The sequence below is a fragment of the Melanotaenia boesemani genome, chromosome 24, assembly GCF_017639745.1.
Source record: "Melanotaenia boesemani isolate fMelBoe1 chromosome 24, fMelBoe1.pri, whole genome shotgun sequence".
Lineage (NCBI taxonomy): Eukaryota > Metazoa > Chordata > Actinopteri > Atheriniformes > Melanotaeniidae > Melanotaenia > Melanotaenia boesemani.
The window spans coordinates 12,046,463-12,061,189 of NC_055705.1; the positions used below are offsets into that span (position 1 = coordinate 12,046,463).

The following is a 14,727-nucleotide window of genomic DNA, read 5'->3' on the forward strand; positions in this document are numbered from 1 at the left end:
CCTGGCATGCTGGGAAATCCTCCCCTTGTCACTAATTGGGAGAATAGAAACAGTTAGGATGAATATACTTCCCCGTTTGTTGTATTTGTTTCAGGCCTTACCTATTTGGATCCCACCGTCCACCTTTAAAATGTTAGATAAAATGATCTCTTCATTTGTGTGGCAAGGAAGAAAACCTAGGATTAGATTAAAATTATTATGTAGCCCAAAGAAGAATGGAGGTTTAGGCTTACCTAATTTTAAATTATACTACTGGGCAGCACAGCTACGTGGGTTAGTAGACTGGGTATTGCAAGATGAGGAAAATAATTGGATCAATCTGGAGAATTATGATTGCCCAACCGTCTCGCTGGAGACTGCACCTTTTTTGGAACAGAAGAAATGGAGTAATCTCAAAATTAAAAATGAGTGGATTGTTTGCACACAGAAGGTGTGGGCACAGGTTAGAAAGAAAATAGACGCACCCTTAACAACGTCAAGAGTACTAAAAATTGCTAAGATTCCTGACTTTTTACCTAACAGATTGGACCCGGGATTTTTGATTTGGGCGGATAAAGGGCTTATAACTGTACATCAAATGTTTGATGGAGAAGTTCTGAAATCCTTTAAACAGCTGCAAGACAAATATGGTTTATGCTCTAGTGATTTCTATCGGTATCTACAATTGCGGGATTATTTAAGATCAAATGTGGAATGGGAGATTTTGAAACGGACGCCTACCCCAATAGAGAATTTTTTGATTAAGGTAATAACAGAGAAAACTAAAGCCAAAATAATATCGAACATATGTAAACACTTACTATCTCACATGTCTGATAATTCCTTGGATTTGAAGGGGAAGTGGGAGCTAGAGGCTAATACAGTTATTCAAGATGAAAATTGGGAAGAGGCCTGTGAAAAAGGTCATAAAATTACAAACAGTCCAATGTGGAAGGAGTTCAACTGGAAAGTTAAGATGAGATTTTTTAGGACACCATCAGTTATATTTAATACGGATAAAACTAAAACTAATTTATGTTGGAGGGATTGTAAACAAATTGGGGACTATTTGCATATTTTTTGGGACTGTCCCGTCTTGAATTCTTATTGGCAAGGGATACGTGCAGAACTTTGTGCCATATTAAATTTTAATTTACCACTTGATCCAGCATACTATATTATAGGGTTGTCTCCTGTGGGCAGTTTGGGTAAAAGGGAAGTTCATTTACTTCATATCTGTCTATTGGTGGCAAAGAAAATGATAACACGGTCTTGGCTTAAGGCCTTGCCTCCCACTCTCCTTCAATGGCAAGAGGGTTTAAAAAGGGTTTACTTGATGGAAAAAATTACTGCAAAGCTTCATTTGAAAATGGATTCGTTTAGGGATTTGTGGGCTCCTATCATTCTTTATTTTGGTTGGACATAATGTTTTTCTGTTTACTTTCTCTTGGAAAGGTACTTTGGTAACAATACCTTTGTTTACATTTGGAAATTTAAAGATATAGATATTTTTATTTTTCTTATTTGTAAAACCCTCTGGTACAAGGTTGAATGTTATGTAAGATGTACTTTTGAATTTTGGGATGGGCATAGAGGGAAAAGAAAAAAAGAAAAGAAGAAAAAAAAAAAAAAAAAAAAAAAAAAAAAAAAAAAAAAAAAAAGAGAGAAAAATGTTTGAATAGAAAACTTGCAGAAGTGCCATTTGTTCTAATTGTTCTTATTTTGCTTTTTTTTTTTTTTTTTTTTTTTTTTATTTTTTTTTTTTTTTTTTTTTTTTTATTTTTTTATTAAGTGTATTTTGTGAAGTTAACATATTAAAAATAAAAAATTGTTCAAAAAAAAAAAATAAATGGCCGCTGTGTGGAGGGAAAAGGGGTGGGAGAAGGATTTTTCTCCCTTTACCCTGTAGGGGCGACAGACAGGAAAGTATCACATACAGTAGAAAAGCAGATGGCATTGGATTAGCATCTGAATGTGGGCATGCAGATCCACAGGGGCGGGGGGTCCCCTGCTCCAACTGATTCCCCACAGGGGATAGGTGAGCTAAGGAAAAGAAGGCTTTGGAAAGACAAAATCAATAATTGGTAGCGTGCTGCGCTCAGGCAAAAGAACTGAGAAAAACTGGTGGCTTTAAACAGCACCGATTTTGCGTGAGAGGTGTTGAATTACGCTCCTCAGATTATGCATCAAGTTCTGTTTAGGCCACAATGCTCAGACGGTAAAATGCAAAGGTTTTGTTGCATTCTAGCCCCTTGTTTACATGGTAACAGGGGCTTTGGGTGGATTAAATCACAAAGATTTGACAATAGCCTCCAGAGTGAAATTTTCTTCCAATGTCAGTGTAAACTGTAACTGGAATCTTTTGATGACAAGGATGTTTTTTACATAATTTTGCACTTTTGCACTTAGGCCCTGCTTAATGAAAAAAGCTCAACAACAATGGTGGACCTCGTGTAATGTTTGTGCTGCTGGATCTTCTTAATTTATTTGGTCTGTTGAAGAAAACCTGTTTCTTGTAGCCATCAGTCAAGATGCATGAGTTACATGTGCCAGATAACTAACAGTTGGCATGCAGTGCTTCTGTTGTTGTGTTTTTTGATCTTATTAAAAACAGGTGCACACCTGGGTGTGTCTTTGCAAAGTTTCACTGCCCACTAGGGACCTGGCATGCGCACTACATCAGTTCTGATTTTATTTGTGTTTCCCCTCCACGGTGTGTTTCTTTTCTAAAACAAAAAGGAGAAAGTTTTGCTCTTTGCGTGGAAACATTGTAGTGTAAACAGAGCCTGAATGCCCAACAAAATGTACCAGAAGGCCCAAGATGGTAATCAGGCTTAATGCGACTGTAGACATGATAGATAACATCAGTCTACATACCATGTAGATCTGCTTTGAACTTTATGTCTGAGGTTTGGACTTGCACTACAATGTCAGACAAAATGCTGGTATCAGCGATGATCTATTTTTGAGCAGTGGAAGTCCCTCTTTCTTTAAAAATCTCATCATCAAAATCATCCAACTGGGCTGCTGGTTAGCTAAACTGAAGCAAGAAAATGAGCAAAGGTAAGAATATTGTATATCGAGTAAAAGTTTTTAAAAGTTGTTTCCCAGACTTTTGCATGAAAAAAGACAAACTTTTGAGCCATATGAAAATCTATAGGCCTGTGAGTTCAGTCTCTTCAGATTATAAGCAGCCACTGTGAGCATTCAATGGATTAACACTATTGGGTCAAAGGCAGTCAGAAACACAAATCTCTCCTTGTCACAAAGCTCATTGTGGTTGAGAACAACACTCTCCTTCCCCAGAGGCCATCCACAAACATCTGTTAATTCACAAAAATACAGCTAATGGCTCTTTTTCACCAAGATTTATGCTAGCTGATTTAATGAGATGACCTGAGGCAGTCAAGTCTTCAAACCAACCTTTAAAAGACAGCACTATGAGGATGACTGAATATGACTGTAATACTGAACAGTGTCTGGTATTACTTACAGTAGGGAATTAATTCTCTAAAAACAATAAACAAGTACAGATTTTTCTGATTTTATTATTGAAACCATTCAGCACACACAATAATGGCAAAAGAGGCATCAATCAGAAGACTACGGCGTGCTGAGATGGTCACAGGTTTTCTTCCATTTGGTGTATTCTCATTACAAAATGGAAAGAAAAGAATGCTATTTCCTAGGCTCCTGCCTGTATCCTCTTACTACAGACAGCCACACAGAGGGTCCACACACTGGTACTCAAAAGGGTCATTCCTTTGAGGGGCTGGTTTCCATGGCAAGGGTTGCCGTGGTGAGGGGGGCCCTTGATGGCCCCAGTAAAGCAGCGGACACGGTCAATGCTTCAAAACAACACAAACTGAGATGGAGAATACTTGTGAATGAAAGGCTTGCAGCAGCGTAGTATGAGAGTAATCACTGTTTTATGTTTTTCTTGTATTTTATTGGATTTATTCATTGTTGTGCTTTTATTGTACGGTGACCTTGAGTGTGAGAAAGGCGCCTTTATAAATAAAATGTATTATTATTATTATTATAGTAATTATTTTTATAATTAATTTTTTTCATGGTTTTATTTAACCAGTTAACTGCTTGATCTGTCAAACGGTGGGAATTTTGAAGCAACATTACGCCCTTCAAACCTGCATGTATTTAAATGGATTAATATTCAAACATAATAAAACTTTATAAATGAATTATTTTGCTGCACAGGCAGGCTGTCTTTTTTTTAATAACTGTGCCAACTTGCATTTTTAAGTGAGCCCACTGCAAGAGACTAAGAAACCAAATAATCTGTCAAATTTAAGAAGCTTGAATTTATTTGGATTTTTTTTTTTTTGTGAATATATATGAAATGATTCATTTTTCAAATCAACTAATTTCCTAATTATTGTTGGTTAAATGTGCAGATTTCTTCACCTTATTTGTTTTTTTTAATTGAGTAATGATGTTGGCTTTTTTCTTCAAATACATTTGGCAATGGGGTAAATTTCCTTACTGGAAGCTAGCCAGAATGTCCATTCCACACTGTCAGCTGCTGTATTCATACAGTCTGGTCAAAAACAGACCCACAGAGAACGTGATGTACTATCGACACATTCATGCCCTCCATCTGTTTCTTCATTTCACACAGCCTTCACAGAGCTGCTGTGTGTGATGTTCACATGAATTGGGGGTTTCCATTCATCCAAAATATGACCCTGACCAGCACTCAAACAGGCACACCAACACAGCTAGGACATGGTCAAGCTTAAAGCTCTGTTCTGAAAAGCTATTTTCCTTAAATCTTTGGGAATTTATTCCCATGATCATCCAACTTTTTACCCCTTAATGGATTAACTGAAACCTACACATTGACATGCCACTGAGAAAGTTATCAAAGCATGGAGAGACCCAATAGTCTGTATATTCCAACAATACATGGACTCCAACAATGAGCCTCATTCAGTCTTCCAGCACACTTCACTCTGTGTATTAGAGTAAAGCCACTGCCAGAGCAGTGTTTGTAAAAGGATGAGGAGCAAAACAATCTAGCTGTTTAGCTTGCACATCTGGAAATAATAAAAGCCCAGCACTATGTAGTTTAGCTGCAACACTAGGCTAACAGCAGGTCCATGGCCCATTCAGGAATACAGTAACAGCCATTTGTGGTTTCTTCCCACTGCTGGCCCGGTTCAGAGTCCGTAAAATCAGACCAGCCTCATATGCTGCTTGAAGCACTACCGCTCAGTTCTAAAATCTCCCAGGCTTTGATGGACAAGTGAACGGCTCATTAGGGGAGGAAATTTAATTTTTCACGTATTGTCAAGTAAACAAAAATTAACATGCAAATGTAGGAAAATGTTAGAAAAACTTAAAACCCTGTGTTGTTTTCATGTTTTTCTGTAATTATGCTTTATATAGACAGAATCCTAACTCTTAGTCAACATAAATTTCCTTTACCCTTGTAATTTCAAAACCTGTAAAATCCAGCCAAATTTTAGTGATCTGCTAACATTAAAACCCACCAGAGCCTGTTAGCTACATATAGCCAGAGACGCTGCCATAACATTATCCAGAATATGTCAAAAGCCCAGTTGGTTGCACTCTTGTGTGTCAAATTAGGGGTGTGAACCCACAAACAGCAAGTTAAAGCTGAACTAGATGTCATTACCTCACTAAGACAGAGACACATAAAACTTCATGTAATTGCTCAGTGTCAACATACAGCAGAGATTTTGCATGGAATGCTTCCAAACACACCGCTCTAAAAAAAGAATACTTTCTAGAGGAGAGACGGAAGTTTAAGCCACGTGGATCAGCATGGAGTGAATTTCCTGGACTCAAAGTCAACCTTTGACCCTTAGAAATTCAGAGAAATGTTTCTCTGATTTGCCGCCTCTCATGTACAAGCAACTGACCTCTTGGATTATGTAACACGGTTAAAACACTAAACAGGAATGGAGAGCTTCAGGGAATATTATGGATGCCAATAACTGAGCGTAAGAATGCCCTGCATGAGTATCCTCCTTGTCTAGGAGCATCATCCGTGAGGAATGAAATGTGACACTGACTGTCAGGGCTTGTTTAGGAAATTTGCCGCTAGCCAGCCATGGATGGGATGCTGGTACAAGGGCAAACTGTGTGGATGAATGATTAGAGAGACCTCCTGTACCAAGGAGGTCACAGGGTGGCCTTTAGCACCAGATAAATGTTATTTGCTTGACATCTCATGCTCATGTAAATCTTAATTTTACAAACTGGTTTTACTTGTATCTGGAATGCAAACCATACACGGAGGTTAATTGTGATGACACATGAAAATTTTTTTTTATATAGTTTGCACTACAAAAATCAATTTGTCTTCTGGTATTACAACATGTTGGATTGGAGGGTCTCTTCAACAACATTTACACTTTCCTTCCTCATAGTTTTTTACAAAGAGTATCAGGCAAGCGCAGTTGTCATGGCTTGATCAAACCAAGAAGCAGGGTGTTTGTATAAGAAGGGAAGTCTGCTCCTTATGCAGGTCAGTGGCCATTCGTTTTCTCTGACGTATGTGAATTAGATTAGGTCCCCCTCACAGTAAAGACTTAAGCACTTATTAAAGCACAGTCCTGCCAGCTCCCATTAGGCACCTGCAGCACATAAAGGCCTCAGACAGGTGGAGCAGCAGGGGACGAAGAAGCCTCCTGTGTCCCAACACACCTGTGACTACGAGACGATGGCATACTGTGTTTACCCAATGCATACACCAGAATGCACGCTAAGTCAACCAAATGCCCTACTCCAAAACAAGCTCACATTCAGCTGATCTTTACTCTTGAACACTGTGCCAAAGCAACCCCTTCCCTTATGGAAGCAGCAGCCAGAACTACAAGTCTGAATTTCAGTGGAGTGCACAGTGGTTCTGTGGTTTTGGGAACCTGACAGCACACCTAACCAGGAATGACATTGGAAAATAGACTTAACACGGTGCAAGGAGGCCGGATTAGGTTTCCCGGTCGTTGGAAAAAGTAAGACATGTCATATTCACATGAACATGCAAGAAATAGAAGAGAACTGCATGTGAACACATCTTGTTGTTTTATCGATTAAGGTCATTTCAATTACTCCACCAGTGATTAGACTCGGCCCAATCGGGCCTCAAAGGGGCTTGTAGACAAAACTTGATATACAACTTTCCCTGCTCTCTTAATGCAATTTATCAACCTTATTTTGGCCCAAATGAAAAAATACATAATCTCAGGAGAAGGGGGTCATTTCCAGTTCCTGCCTTGCCTGTCAAACATCAACTTCTATAAGCTTTGAGTAGTCATTCTGTATGCAGGCTCCTTCCATGTAGTGCAAATTGCTAGAATGAAATCAATAAAGCTCACCATCACATGGGAAATGATCTATAAATCTAATTTAATCTGCTACAGATTTTCTTGGAAAATCATTTCTGGATTTCTCTGTCCCTGCCACAAACAATAAAAACCCACATATACTTCCTTTTTGGTTCTTTATTTTAGTTCCTGAAGAGCCGTGAGCTGCAAACATACCAAATTCCATCATGCATGTGAAGACATTGTTTTCATTACCTATCTTTTCCATAGCCAAACACACAGATGTGAGTGGAGTTTATGTGAGAATAGATTCACTTTTCATGAAGAGCTGTTTTCACATCCAGTGGCTTCTTGTCTGCATGTGGAAGCTGAAGCAGAGCTGAAAAAAGAGGGCTGGGCATACAGTCTAGACAGCTTTCTATTCTTATTACTGCATGGCATTTGTGAGAATGTATTGCTATCCTGCAGTAAAGATCCCACGCAGATAAATTATAAATTATGCGACTAAAAATGCTTGTGAATGCAAGGTGTTACTCCTCGGCTGGGTTGCTCCCACATTCACCATGCATGGCACATTGCACCGGCAGGACGTTTCTATATAACACTGAGAAAATTTAAAATCATTTTACATACACATATAACTCAATTCATTGTCTTTCCTCTTACATGTGGCTTAATATTTTTGCTGCAGTGGATGTAGCGGGTGTGCAACGCCGGTTTCAGCACCATGCAGGCGTGGACCAGAACAAAAGGCGCAGCCTGCACCAGTGATGATCGGCGCACCAAGACAGCGCAAATAAATCACACTTTTCTCCCCCGATTGAGCTCTAATTTATTTGCTTTAAAAAGCATCCAAAATCTATACCTAAACGCAACGTAATATCTTTAAAACTCCTCAAACCCATGAATCATATTTGAAAAATCATACACATAACTACACATGACACCACAATCCGGTCACACACACCGCAGCAGAGGATTAGTGGATACCAAAGCCTGCAAGACTACAAAGACTTTGACATCTGCAGAAACTTTTTCAGCTGTCAGAGCTGCATTAAAATTGTTTAAATTCCTCTTTCGTGATTATCTGGACGACAAAAACGCCTCTTTTCCCAGTAAATGATTGACAAAAGTGTTTCCGTTCTTACCTGGAGCTTTAAGCTGCTGAGCGGCACTAATACCCTTGTATGTGAGAGAAGCTGTAGCGACAATGAGAGCTGTATGGGGCCCCGAGATCCCTCCCCTTGCGGCTCAAGCTTTACCGTAAATGCATGCATACAAGCGCAAAGGGGGATTTATATAGACTGGAATTTGTGCAGCATCTATGCAACAGATGCATGCACCAAATCACATAAACTGATAAATACTGACAGGATGCCAGACAGTGCGCTCAGCAGTTGCAGAGTGAAATGTCAAGTCACTGTTAAGGGCTTCTGCTTCTAAACCTTTTTGAGAGGCCGATTTTCAGAAAGAAGGAATCACTCTGTCCCTGCAAAGCTGAAGCACCGGGGTGTGGCTGTTGCTGAGGAAAGATGGAGGGGAGAGAGAGGAGGAGAAGGAAGAGGGATGATAATGTGGGAAGGGTGCCAAAGGTGGAAGGAGGAGGGGGAAAGATGGGAGGGGGAGCAGTGAAGAGTAGAAACACTTCAATCCCCTGCAGGTGAGGCGTGGCGGGGATGCTGTCTGCTCCCTCGACTGGCACTGATGTGGCAGCAGAATCAAAAGGCTGTTCTAGATTCAGCGGGTAATTAAGGAGCAAAACAATGGAAATGTCTACTTTTTTCAAAGAAAACTCAGATGTTGATGCCTAAATATTTATATATAAAAAAACGATATAAATATATTGCAAATGCCATCATAACACTTCTGCAAACTTCACCAAAAATGCTTTAAGGCTTCCACTCAGATTCTACTTTGCCTGCAGTAAAGGAATCAAACGGGAGACTGATCAGCTTCATTCTGCTGCTGGCTTTTCCTAAAGACTTGCTGCCACCTACTGTTAGAAATTAAACAACACAGGATGATTCCATAGCTTTGAAACCACTGTTGCAAATATTTTTATAAACATTCTTATTCATTTACTCATTTACATTTTATCCTTATATTCTAGTGACATTCATTAGGCCCTGCTTTTAATTAATAGAGCTACATTATTACAGTGCTGCACAACATGCATTGTATCAGTATAAAATGAGGAGGATAACTTAGGTAGGCGGGTCTTTCTAGCTGAACCTGAGGGACTCTAAACATCTGTACTAGAGCCCAGCAGCTAATGCTAAAGACGGACCTCCTCTTAAGAGATATGTATTGCTTTCTTATTACTGGCTCAACAAAGAATTGTCAAATTTACTCAATCTCTGGTGTTTTTGCCTTCTTTTACCAAGTGGATTTTTGAACACTCTTCTTTCTGATGATTTATTTACAGGTGGTGAATAAATTTTAAAAAACTACACCACGAACTCCATTTCCACGATACACTTTCGTCTTCAATCACACAAAAGTGCCAAAATAAAGTTATCATAGCTGAATAAACCCAAATTTCCCTGAGGACTCTCCAAAGGGATTAATAAAGTATTTCTATTCTATTTCTATTCTAAACTCATGAAGTTCTGGTCTGGTTCCGGGAAACTTCAGCAATTTGAAATTTGAATAATTAAAATCAGCTGCTGTAAAAACAGTAAGTGAAATATCAGAATGAAGAGATCATTTTTAATATTTCATCAAAGATGCAGAAATTTTAATTTACTCTTTTACTGATTTTGCTTGACACAGGCAGGTTTTTTTTATTTTTATTTAATTAGGTGCACAAGGTCAGTGTACAGATTTGAAACACAACCAGCTAATAACACATTTATACAAAATAACTTTTAGTGCATTATATTTAAAATCTGTTCTTCTCTGTACATTTACATAAACAGTCATAATAGAGGAAGTGCAGCAGCAACAGTATAACTGCTAATTAAACTGAATGAAATTAGACTTTTTTTCTTTTTTTTATTTAAAGGTACAGTCTTGCCTTAATGCCATGATAAGCTTGAATAAATCCATGCATTATTTAACTACATTTTGACATTTTAAGGCCTCTCCAGGTCACATTTATTGGCATAAAAAAAAAAAAAAAAAAACTTCTCCAGGCATCCTTACGAAGCAGCCCTTTCCCCCTGCTGCTCTTCCAAACCTCCGAATGTCTCACTTCTGGCTGACGATACCGCGGGCGATGAGCTCTTTCATAATCTCATTGGTCCCTCCGTAGATGGGCTGAACGCGCGAGTCAGCAAATGCTCTGAAAACAAAGACAAATTTAGCTCCGTGTGACTGGAAAAGAAGCAAACGCTGCTTACTAGCACTTACTTAGCGATTGGGTATTCCCACATGTAGCCCCAGCCTCCGTGGAGCTGCAGGCACTGAGTGGCCACCTTGTTCTGAAGGTCTGATGCCCTGGAGATGAGATGAAGAAGCTAGCATGAAGCTTGTTTAGATTAGAAGCTAGTACTTCCACCCTGCTTCCCGAGTATTCTTACCAATACTTAGCCATAGAAGCTGTGGAGGGATCCAAGCGTTTCTCAGCGAGGAGCTGAATGCAGTTATCGACGAAGGCTCGGCCAACACAGATCTCGGTCTTCAGCTCTGCCAGCTTGTGCTGCACAGTCTGTGGAGTAAAATGCACGCATGATGCTGTACAAGCCCCACATTTTCCCCTGTGGAAAATTACTGCTTCAGCTGCAGGAGAGCGATTGGATAAATCACACTTGCAGACATGTATATTTTTACTTATCACAGATTTAAAAATTATTAAACAAGTTGCACAGCATTTGTTAGACAAATGATCATTATCTTGCCTCATTTTTACCCTTTTCATGGTGGAAATGTGCAAAAGATCCTTGTCTTTTGCAAAAACTACTTTGTCATACAGACCTGCAGGTGAGCGATGGTCTTTCCAAAAGCCTTCCGCTGCAACACATAGTTCCTAGTTTCCTCAAACATAAACTCGCAGCTTGCTATGGCCATGTCAGCAATCACTAGACGCTCCTTGTGGCAAAAACAGAAAAAAGGGTGCATGATTAAATGAACTAACAACTGAGATTGTTGATGATTTGTATACATATATTTTGGGTCACCTGTGGTAGTTCATTCATCAGGTAGTAGAAACCTTTGTTGAGTTCGCCCAAGAGAGCCGTAGCTGGGAGTCGCACATCTTCAAAAAACAGTTCAGCTGTGTCCTTTGAAGAGAAAATAAACATTAAAGAAAAGCTCGGCCTGGTGGATGATTGACAGACGCATCACCTGACTCCAGTACCTGAGCCTTGAGACCAATCTTATCCAGCTTGCGTCCTTTCTGGAAGCCCTTCATGCCGTTTTCCACCAGGAACAGACTGATGCCGTGTGCTGCTGTCTTGGCCTCACGATTGGTCACGGTTACAACCACCACCAAGTCGGCCATCCAGCCGTTTGTGATAAACACCTGAGAAAGCGAAAGGAGAGCTTTGAGCCGGCGTTGAGACGTGGGGAAGTATTTGTAATTTTAGGGCACCATACCTTGTTGCCATTCAGGATCCAGTCGCTGCCATCCCTCTTGGCGTACGTCCTCACACCCTGAAGATCACTGAGGAAGACAAAAGGGAAAAGGTTATCAAAGCTGCAACACATTAGATGTTTCATAAGCAGGAATCTTAGACTGAGACCTTCCTGCTCCTGGCTCTGTCATGGCGATCGCAGCAATGCATTTCCCAGCAGTCATGTTGGGAGCAAAGCGCTCAATTTGTTCTTTAGAGCCATATTTGACAATATAAGGCATGACGATGTCAGAGTGCAAGGCAAAACCTGGGCCAGTGCAGTTGCAATACATTCTGGAAGAAAAACAAATATATAAAAAAATCATTTGCAACACTTAGTGTGTAATTGCAGATATGAGTGATTATGATCTTTAGAGATAACTCACTGCTCCTCCCAGGTGATAGCTGCAGAATAAACATCTCCTCCGATGCCCCCATGCTCCTCTGGTATCATTACTCCCAGCAGGCCTTGCTCACCAGCCTTCTCCCACACCTCTCTGCTCACCTGACCTGCCTTCTCCCATCTTGGACAAGGACACACAATGACATTTTATCAACAACCACCTCAAACAGACTCAACCCCTTTTTCTCTTCACTTACTCATTGTGGTGTGGAACCACCTCCTCTTGAAAGAAGCGCCTCACGCTTTGCCTAAAGATGTCATGATCCTCGTTAAAGATCCGGCGGGTCCCGATGTCCATCAGGGTCTTGGCGCTGGAGGTCTCCGGACGGATTGAGGTGTTGGACTGCCCATGCTCCTGGGCCTGACTATGTTGTTGTCTGGTATAAGATTAAGGGTAAAATACCTTAAACTCTTAATGGCTGGTGGCAGTTCATGACCCAAATACACTTTTTGTTTAAAAATAATGTTAAAAAAAAAAAAATCATAGAAATGTAACATTTGTCTGAACAATTAAAAATAAAAAGGAAATCATCATGATTGAAATTAAGTGTTACACCCAATTCTGGGATTCATCATATTATGTGATCTAATTTGGATTTTCAGTTGTTGGTTTTTCTCCATCAAAGATTTTTCTTTACAATACCCAAACAGGGAGGATCTAAATATTGCAAGTGGCATTTAAATTAAATTAAATGCTATTGAGTAGTTTAAAGACAAGTAAGAGCATTTTGGTCATATTTACATTAATAAAATGTCACAAAACATTCATGCAAAGCAACAAAACTGAAGTTCCTACAGTATTTGGGTAACAAAACATGTTGGGTGACAAAATGATGCTACAAGTGTATTCTTTTAGGATATGGTAAATAAAATTAGCTTAATCAACAGTATCAACAAACACTGTATATATAAAGTTAGCAGAAAAAGTAAGGAAATCTGAGTTTTGTTGATCATATTTTTGTTGTAACAATGCTTCACAGCAATAAATCTTTTTATTTCCTCTCTAAATGGTGCCACATTTATAAGGAAAATGGATTTGAGTATGTGGGATGTGCCTTCCTCACTGAGAAAAAACAGGGCTTGTCATCAGTGCAAAGAGATATCAAGATAAAATTTTAGTATGAGGCCCATGATTGTTAAAGGAATAATTTGTTAAATTACCTATATGTCTTGTTTATTTAGATTTCAATGATCAAATCTAATAAAATGCATCAAACAAGAGTCAGAAGAAGAATAAGCCGTTTGGTAAAGAAGATTAGGGTAATTTTTCATTGATGCAACCCACATACTTAACTTAACAATACATTTTCCTTACAAATGGGGCACAATTTCAAAAGGAAATAATAATAATAATTTTAATTCGCCATTAAAAGGCCCCTATAACTTGTAGTTAAGCACGCATGTGACTTTTTTTATAACAAAAGTATGTCAAAGGTTATTGTGACCCACTTACCGACTAACTTGGATTTTAATGGCATAAATGACACAATTTAGATAGTAGATATAACGATCACATAAAAAAGGAAAAAATACGGTTTTACGGACCCGCAGGTAACCTTAAAGATTTATATTAGCTTTGATTAAACGTATATATATATATATCTAAGAGAAAATAAAAATTTAAGTAAAGGAATGTAACCTTGCAGTAGCCGCAGAGAGAACCTGTCCGCGTACCAACACATTTCTCAGTCCCAAAACACAAGGTTTAGTGATTTTTTTGACAAACATCTTTGCATAAAAGAGAAACAACTGTGCCAGAAATCAAGCAACAAAAACAAAGCTTTTATAATCATAAACTCATGTGAAGACCTTTCACTTGGTGTCTTTATTTGAAAGGCTGTGTAGCAAACAAAATATGTGTTTTTTTCCTTTTTTATATGAAATCATATATTATTTGAATAAGAATTAATTTAGATAAATCAAATTGGCCACTATAAATTATTTAATTGATATTTCTTTACATAAATCTTTTAGAAGTTTCAAGTCTTTCAACGGGAAAAGCAACAGAGTGAGACATCTTTCTTTTCTGATTTGAAAGTACGGACATTTCTTCTTTTACTAAACCCCACTAAGGATTGTAGTGCTAAGCGCTGCCCCCTACTGGTAAAAAGTATATGCAAAGACTCGCATGCTAACTAATAAAATAAAATAAAATAAAATAAAATAAAATAAAATAAAATAAAATAAAATAAAATAAAATAAAATGAAATGAAATAAAATAAATTTAATTTAAAAATTTAAATAAAATAAATAAATTAAATTAATCATATCAAGACCAATCAGCAGCAGAAAGGGAGCTATGTATTATGGTGGGAATATATCTAACATGATGGTGCAGAAATTAATTAGCACTGTATTCCGGTTAAAATTGAGCTTTGATCCATAGATCTATTGATTAAAAATGAAAAAGAAAACAAAAAAATGTCTATTTATTCCCCATGTAAGTCTACTCCCTTGCAGCACCTCAGGGAGGCAGACT

At 38.6% G+C, this 14,727-nt stretch overlaps 2 protein-coding genes across 3 annotated transcripts in view; both read right to left on the bottom strand.

Annotated features, from left to right (window-relative positions):
* LOC121635451 (microtubule-associated protein 2-like) overlaps positions 1-8,538 on the bottom strand; it is a 69,199-nt gene extending 60,661 nt beyond the window's left edge. The window contains exon 1 of the mRNA XM_041978591.1: positions 8,441-8,538. The gene's annotated coding sequence lies outside the window, so the exon portion shown is untranslated. The remainder of the gene's footprint in view (positions 1-8,440) is intronic.
* Positions 8,539-10,084: 1,546 nt separating this feature from the next.
* acadl (acyl-CoA dehydrogenase long chain) lies at positions 10,085-14,024 on the bottom strand. Of its 2 annotated transcripts, XM_041979211.1 has the most exons (12): positions 13,888-14,024; positions 12,446-12,625; positions 12,232-12,369; positions 11,975-12,139; positions 11,829-11,895; positions 11,590-11,754; positions 11,411-11,512; positions 11,208-11,321; positions 10,814-10,941; positions 10,644-10,730; positions 10,482-10,575; positions 10,085-10,448 (listed from the first exon to the last, which is right to left on the bottom strand). In XM_041979211.1, exons 1-11 carry the CDS (start codon positions 13,974-13,976, stop codon positions 10,482-10,484), a joined length of 1,329 nt encoding a protein of 442 aa, XP_041835145.1. In that variant the 5' UTR covers positions 13,977-14,024; the 3' UTR covers positions 10,085-10,448. The 2 variants fall into 2 exon arrangements, with proteins under 2 accessions (XP_041835145.1, XP_041835144.1); XM_041979210.1 differs by having other exon boundaries at positions 10,085-10,575.
* Between the last annotated feature and the right edge of the window lie 703 nt (positions 14,025-14,727).